Raw genomic sequence first — 7,224 nt, 5'->3', positions numbered from 1 at the left:
TATATAATAAAAGAAATCGGGAGAAAAATAGTGTCTCTTGGATATGTGCACGGTTTGCAAGTATCATTACTGTTGTTAAACAAGAACACCACTTATAACCCCACATTTACTAAAGTAAACAAACAAAAGAAGACCTGGTTGACGTTTCAACATTTACAGAAAACACAACTCATACGCAATATAATTTGCTAAACACAAGTCAACTTTTGTGCTCAATTTGAGCATGTTAGGTACCAAAACAAATATATCCATTTGTCACTGTTTTCATGCATAGCAGGATAAGGTGATATAAGTATCACAGGACACAGCGATAAGTTACAAGAGAATTAACCATGTCAGCACTGTGAGTGATCTTGATGACTTGTCCTTTTTCCAGCCCATAGTAACGAGCTATGGCATCAGTTCTTAGCATGTAAGGGAGCTGAAATACAGAAATATCTAATTAATTAATGGCACAATCAATACAACAGTAGTAATTGCAGCATAACTAATTTTCATGAAAATATTTATAATCTTTACAGATTTTACCTGTTTATCTTCCAACTTATACTTCATGAGCAGTTTTTGCTTCTCATTAGCAGACAGTATCTCATATTTAGGCTGCAGCACATGGTTTGTTATATTGACCAGCAAGTCACTCAACTGTGGAAGCAAATTAATATGGTGTTATGGACTTTAAACCACCTTCCATATAAAGGCAAAAAATGAAAAGTGGCCTGAACTCTGAAGTAACATCAATTGGTTATTTTCAAATTTCAATATGTAAATCCCAGATTCAAAATCAAAACCTGCAATATGTGACTTGTCACACGTCAAGAATCTAAAGAATAGTTTCTAATTTAGAAATGAACCAGCTCAGCAGCTTTCTGTACAATTTATATCTTTCATCATAATATCTGGAATTGTGAATCTTGACATCATACCAAGTGGTCATAGATGAAGCTCCATAGGGAAGTTAGCAAGTTTAGTCACAAATTTAAAGCAGAAAGCCATAGAAATGATTCTTTTGAGTTTGAGTCCTCTACAGTACACATACTAACTTCACACTATGCAGTTTGCATTTGTACCACTACAATTTTGGTAATTAAAATTAATTCAGATATAAAATGAAACAATTTGGGTAGCTGAGATTGTCTTTAGAAAACTGTATGGAATCTCATTCTGATTCTTTCTCTTTCAACCCTCAGATTACCGCATGATCAACACATGAAAATGATGCAAACATAAATAGGACTTACTTTGGAGTATGTTAAACTTATTTAAGACCCCTTCATCATTTTATTCATACAAAAAGCAATTTGAGACATTTTCTTGCATCAAACATGATGAAGCTTCCTAATTTACCATGTAAGCACTTGGAAAAACCTCCAACCAGTCAACCATACAAGATATTCTTGAATAGGCCCCAGGCGTGAACTTGCGGTTGCAGAGGATGGAAGGGAAGTGTCCACAGGAACACCCCAAGCTTTCAATGCCAGAATTAGACACACTATAGAAGAAATTTTTAAAATCATCTTATTGATATAGTGTGCAAAAATAGTGAAGTTATGGTCCTCATACATGGGCAAAGCAAAAGCTCAAGTCATTTGAAAATCCCCCTCCCTTTAGGGGTCGTACATATGTTCTAAGTTCGTGAACATATTATGCACAAGATCAAAACTCAAATGCAAAATAGCATTGTTCTTTTCGGCGTCAAAATATTTATAAAAAAGAAAAAGATCAGAAGCTAAGCAGTCATGGAAGAGCAGGGATAACTTACTTTTATAATCTCAACTTTGTATGGCTTTTGTTCCAAAACTTTCAGTGCAAATGAAGTCATTTTACTTTGCACAATAAGTATCAGCCTGGTCAATCTTTCTCTATCCACAATCTGGTCACATATGCCACTGATAGTTCCTTTCTTAATTTGATCAGTTCCTGCAAACACAACTTGCACCTGCACAACAATAACAAAGTGAACATAAAAACTTCCCTCATTCTATGCAGTTATGCAACAAAGAATGAAATCTATGCAAAAATGGTAAATCATTCTGCAGAAGAATAAATGATGCAACAAATCTTGAATGATAAAACTTTCCTTTATCTCATAAAAAATCAGCATAATTACCTACCCAAATGAGACTGATGAAAAAGAAATGAACAAATTTGTGTATGCACGAGATATAAGTAGCAAAAAAAATTAAAATAACAGTCCAAAGCTAATTCATTCTCCCATAACAATCTTCTGTCTTTTTATTGATTATGAGTAATGCTGTACTGCTAGAATTTTCACAAAATTTCACTACATTATACTATGCTCTAATTCAATGGTCAACACATGTCAAATCATTTTGCCAAAAAAATTCTAGCAGCTATGTCTCATTTTTCAATGATTATTACCCAAAACAGAGAACAACTTTTGCAGCAAAAAGGAGAGAAACCATCCATATTATGCATGTTGTCAAAGATTTCTCTGGATACACAACACCAAGATTTTTCAACTCACCCCAACTTCATTTCCAATCCCCATTTTTATCCACAATATCTAATATCATGATTGCAATTTCAAACCTTAAAATGCAATAATAGACTGCTAATTCTTTAAAATACTACAAACAGCATATATGATAATGGGTAATTTCACTGTATGAATCATCCATTGAAATATAAAATAATAACCCATATGACCCATGAAATTATTTATTAATATTTCTATTATTGGTACACTTGTCAAACATAAAAATGATTCCTTTAAAGGTTCACCTAACTCGAGGTTAAAAGTGACTGTTTGAACCCTAAAGTCGAGAAGTACTCGAAACCAGCAACGACAATCAATCGCGGTAGCATGAAACCGCAATCCTAAGCCAAGACAACAACGAGGTGAAGAACAACGATTCAAATTCCAAGCATTGGTGTCATTTGGTGGGAGTGAAATCAGAAATGTACCTTGTTGGAGGGACGAGAGCGATGAGAAACGCAGACACCGAGGGTTTGAGGGTTGGGTTGTTGGCCGAAGCGGGAGCGGAACTCAGAAAGCGAGAGGTTGAGGTCTGTGAGTGGAACGTCGTAGCCTCTGTCTCGGAGCATCTCCAGTACCGTCTTCCGACACTGGAAGTAGCGGCGGCTCTCGACGCTGCCTCCTCCCTCCTCCGACGAGGACAGACCCAAAATGCATTGACCCACCATTGTTGAGGGAGTGAGTGAGGTTTTTCAGTACTACGTAACAGAGGGAATATGCAGAGAGTGGCCAACACAAACAACGTGATACCTCTATATAGAGAGAGAAATGTCTTTCTATTATATCTAAATAAAAAAAGAAAGTTAATTATATTTTTTGTTAAACAAGTTTTATTTTGGTGCCCACTAACTTGGAGATTTTTTTTCCCATCGATTACACCATTGAATTGATTAGGTACAATTAGATTTAAGATTCTTAGAATATTTTTTAAATGAACAACAAAAGGGTAAAAATGTGAATTGACTACGTCTCCTTCCACCAACAATTGTCGCAGCCCCACCGCCAGCCGTTACAGGACCAGAACCGGCCATGCTCAATATCTTCATATTCTACAAGAGCAGGTAGAAGATCCACAAAGAGTCTGCGGTCGGCCCCAACATACTCATCGACGATGTTTTGCACAACCACGACTGCCACTTTGTGGTGGTGTAACTTAATGGCATGGAGGATGTGGAGAAGCTGGTTGAGGACAATAAGGTTGATAATAAGCTCATGGTGTTCGATGTGGGACTCAAGCATTTTGGCTTACCTCATTGTACAACCTCCTTCAACTTAATTTAGGGTTTCCGCCTCTTGATCTCTAGTTATCCTCCATTCGCATCTCTTCTCCACCATCGTCGCGCCGTGAGATCTGGGTTCGTGTTCGTTGTAGATTTGGGCTTCTTGCTGTTTGGGTAGATATGGGTTTGTGCTCTTCTGCAACTGAAACTCCCTCCCGTCGTAAAAGCTCTTCGACTAGTGAATATATTCTTAGCCCACCATCTCCTTCACCTCTACCATCCCTATAATGACGAGGAGGAGGAAGACAAGCTGGTGCCAGCGGAGACGCAAAGGGACCTGGAGTAGTTGCAGAGAAGGACAGGGTGGCGGAGGGGAAGAGATCTGGATCTAGTGAAGTGGGGGTCGTCGTCGACAGCCATGACTATAGTGGACGAAGGTGTGAAACATTTAGGACTCTAGAAGAGCCCCCACAAGTCATAGATTGTCTAAAAAAGAATTTGAGATTAAAGACTTAGGAATGACAAAATTTTGTCTAGGGTTACAAATTGAGTATCTAAATGATGAAATATTCATGTGCCAAGATACTTATGTAGCAAAGGTGATGAAAAGATTCCACACAGACAGCTCACATCCATTGTGTACTCCATTGGTTGTACGGTCATTAGATGTACATAAAAATCATTTTAGACCTCAAGAAGAGGATGAAGAAATACTTGGTCATGAAGTATGATATCTTAGTGTTAGAAAGTGAGTGTGACTAGTATTAATGTATCTTACTAGTCATATGAATCTGATATATCATTCTTCCTTAATTAATTAGAAAAATATAGTTCTTTTCCTACACGAAGACATTGAAATGAAATTACACAAGTCTTTCATTATCTTAAGAGCACAATGATTTATGAGTTTGTTTTTGTCCAAGATATCCAAAATCGACATGATTGGTTATGTGGATGTTGGAGGTGATCCAAACTCGAGTCTCAATACAATAACTAGCGGAATTGCCCGTGCCCTGCACGGGTGACTTTTGTTATTTACAATTTAAATTTCATGTAATATTATGTTTTGTATCTTTTTAATAAATATATTTTAACAATTGTTTCAACTATATGTTCTTAATAGTTATAATTGTGTATTAATCTACCACAACTTTTTACTTATAAATTTTTACTTATTTAAATATGAAAAAAATTAAATATTTTAAATTATAACACTTAAATTCACTCAAATTTTTATATATGCATTAAATCAGTATATTAATTTTTTAATACATGTTTAACTATTAATATTTGATCGATTATTTTTCATATCAATGTTTCTATTTATAATAGCAATAGAGAAAAAGGATGATGCACCGACGGTGTCAAGTTTTTTTGGTCAACCAATCAGATTTCAAGAATGTGCCACGTCAATTAATGAAATTAAATAAAAAGAGAGATTTTCTCACATCCTTAAAATCTGATTGGTTGACGGTGTAAGGTGCATAAAAATTAAACTCATAGCAATAACACTAATTATAATATATATATTTTGATTCAAAATGTTTGGTGAATGTGCATTTCCTTAAGGGATTTCGCCTAGGCTTCTGGTTCGGGTTCGATCCCTTCTAAGGTAAAATATAATACATTTGTGGTCAGGGACATCACTACCGTATCCCTAGCCAGATTAGTCACATTTTCCTCCGTGGTGACTGGTGGCCAAAGGACAAAAAAAAAAAACATGTAACAAAAAAATGAAACCACACTTCTAATAAAACTCAAATCAAATCATAGGAGAAAATTGCCAGATTAAATAAACCAAAATAAAAGATAATTTACGAAAATTATTTAGATCCAAAGGCTTCTCTTATTTTTGAATAAACTTTCATGTGACTATTACTTTTAAGTTTGAACTCGTTCCCTTTTTTTGTCTTTGGCTCTTCGATCATACATTTGGTAACCATCGCCTACCAGGGACGATGGAGGAAAAATTCATTTTATCAATCCAAGCAGATAAATTGAAGGATTTTTGTCTTTCCCCTTCATGATTTAAAAAAGGGGTGAAACAATATGTAATGGTGAATGAAAAATGGATGAATAAGTAAATAATAGGATCATGAAATAGGGGTGTTCATAACTGAACCAAACCAATTAAAATCGCTCAAATCGATCCAAAAAAACAAAAACTGAAAAAATCGAAAACCGCAAAAACCAATATTTTGCTAATGGATCGGATTGGTTTTCAGTTCCCATGTTCTAAATCGAACCGATCCAAATCAAACCGAAAGTATTTATTTATTTATTTAAATTTTGACATACATAATTATCCATTTAACCATGTTTATAATATTTTATTTCATGTATACCCAAACCTTTACAGTAATGTGTTTAACACTTTTCAAGTTAGGAGACATATGTCTTCTTTTCATTCAGCGAAAGTGAAACATATCGGTGCATACATAATTCATTTCTTACAGTATTGATGTTAGTGTTAAGCATGATATCTTGTCTCTGTAACTTTTACAATGCTTCTTGTTTTATGATTTTATTTTCTATTTCGTTATGTATTTCAAGATTTTTAGTTTCTTTCAAAAACTGAAATCCAATCCAATCCAAACTGATAAAAATTGGATCGGATTTGAAAAAAAAAAGATTGGGTGATTAAATTATAAAACCGAAACAATCGGATCGGATGAATTTTTCCTTTAAAACCAAATCGCGATCACCTCTATCACGAAACATGAAATAAATCATTTTACACAACAAATAAAAAGCAGTGAATAAGAGGATAATGTAATCAATAATAAACTTATAATATTGCGAATTTGCGATCATATAGTGGTGGGGGATAATTATAAAATAAAAAATGGAAATAAAGCTCTAAAAACAATAAATCAAAATAAGATAAACACAATGCCACAAAGAATGGGTGAAAGATAATGTTATAGATTAAAGAAATAATGTGAGAAATGTCTCAATAGAGCAAATGAATTCTCTAACCAATGCACATGTATAGCAAAATTAATAATTTTTGCATTAAGATATAATTAAAGCATTACCTTGCACATGATTGATAAATTATTTTTCTCTATAGTTGTTTCAAATGAAAGAAAAATTGAAGGTGAAAGTTCCTTAGCAGGAAATTGAATAAAGAATTGAGAAACAGAAAAATGAAAGAGAGGAAAGAGAGGAGTATGAAAAATATGGAAGAAAGTTGAAAATACTTACCATGGAGTAGACAAACGGAGAAAAAAACAGGATGAGTTTTTTTCATAAGAAATTCCAAAGAAAGGAGGAAGAAGTATAAGATGAATAGGAAATGGAGGAAAATGAAAGTCCTTGCCTTGTTTTCGAGGAGGAATGCACAAATGATGCTGAAATATTTTGATTTATTAATGCTTAATTTTTTCCTAAAATAAAATATTCATTATTGGTCAATGAAAAATTAATCAGAAATTAAGCATATCAACAAAATTATATGTATTAAATGTTCTAAGGATTCATTAATTAAATTATATCAAAATGTTA

At 34.0% G+C, this 7,224-nt stretch overlaps 1 protein-coding gene across 1 annotated transcript; it reads right to left on the bottom strand.

The window, feature by feature from the left end:
- Window positions 1-105: 105 nt before the first annotated feature.
- On the bottom strand, window positions 106-3,268 carry LOC130748445 (DNA-directed RNA polymerase V subunit 5C). The gene is made up of 4 exons (XM_057601664.1): window positions 2,926-3,268; window positions 1,760-1,936; window positions 529-642; window positions 106-421 (listed from the first exon to the last, which is right to left on the bottom strand). Exons 1-4 carry the CDS (start codon window positions 3,163-3,165, stop codon window positions 296-298), a joined length of 657 nt encoding a protein of 218 aa, XP_057457647.1. The 5' UTR covers window positions 3,166-3,268; the 3' UTR covers window positions 106-295.
- Between the last annotated feature and the right edge of the window lie 3,956 nt (window positions 3,269-7,224).

This window comes from Lotus japonicus, chromosome 3 (assembly GCF_012489685.1).
Source record: "Lotus japonicus ecotype B-129 chromosome 3, LjGifu_v1.2".
In the NCBI taxonomy this organism is placed as follows: Eukaryota; Viridiplantae; Streptophyta; class Magnoliopsida; order Fabales; family Fabaceae; genus Lotus; species Lotus japonicus.
This window is presented reverse-complemented; position numbering and strand designations above follow the sequence as displayed.

Excerpts from the sequence above, each read along its gene's own strand:
- LOC130748445 (XM_057601664.1), bottom strand. The coding sequence starts at position 3,165 with ATGGTGGGTCAATGCATTTTGGGTCTGTCCTCGTCGGAGGAGGGAGGA. Across the intron at positions 1,937-2,925 it reads GCTCTCGTCCCTCCAACAAG|GTGCAAGTTGTGTTTGCAGG; the intron begins GTACATTTCTGA and ends ATTGTTGTGCAG. Across the intron at positions 422-528 it reads ATAAGTTGGAAGATAAACAG|CTCCCTTACATGCTAAGAAC; the intron begins GTAAAATCTGTA and ends TCTGTATTTCAG.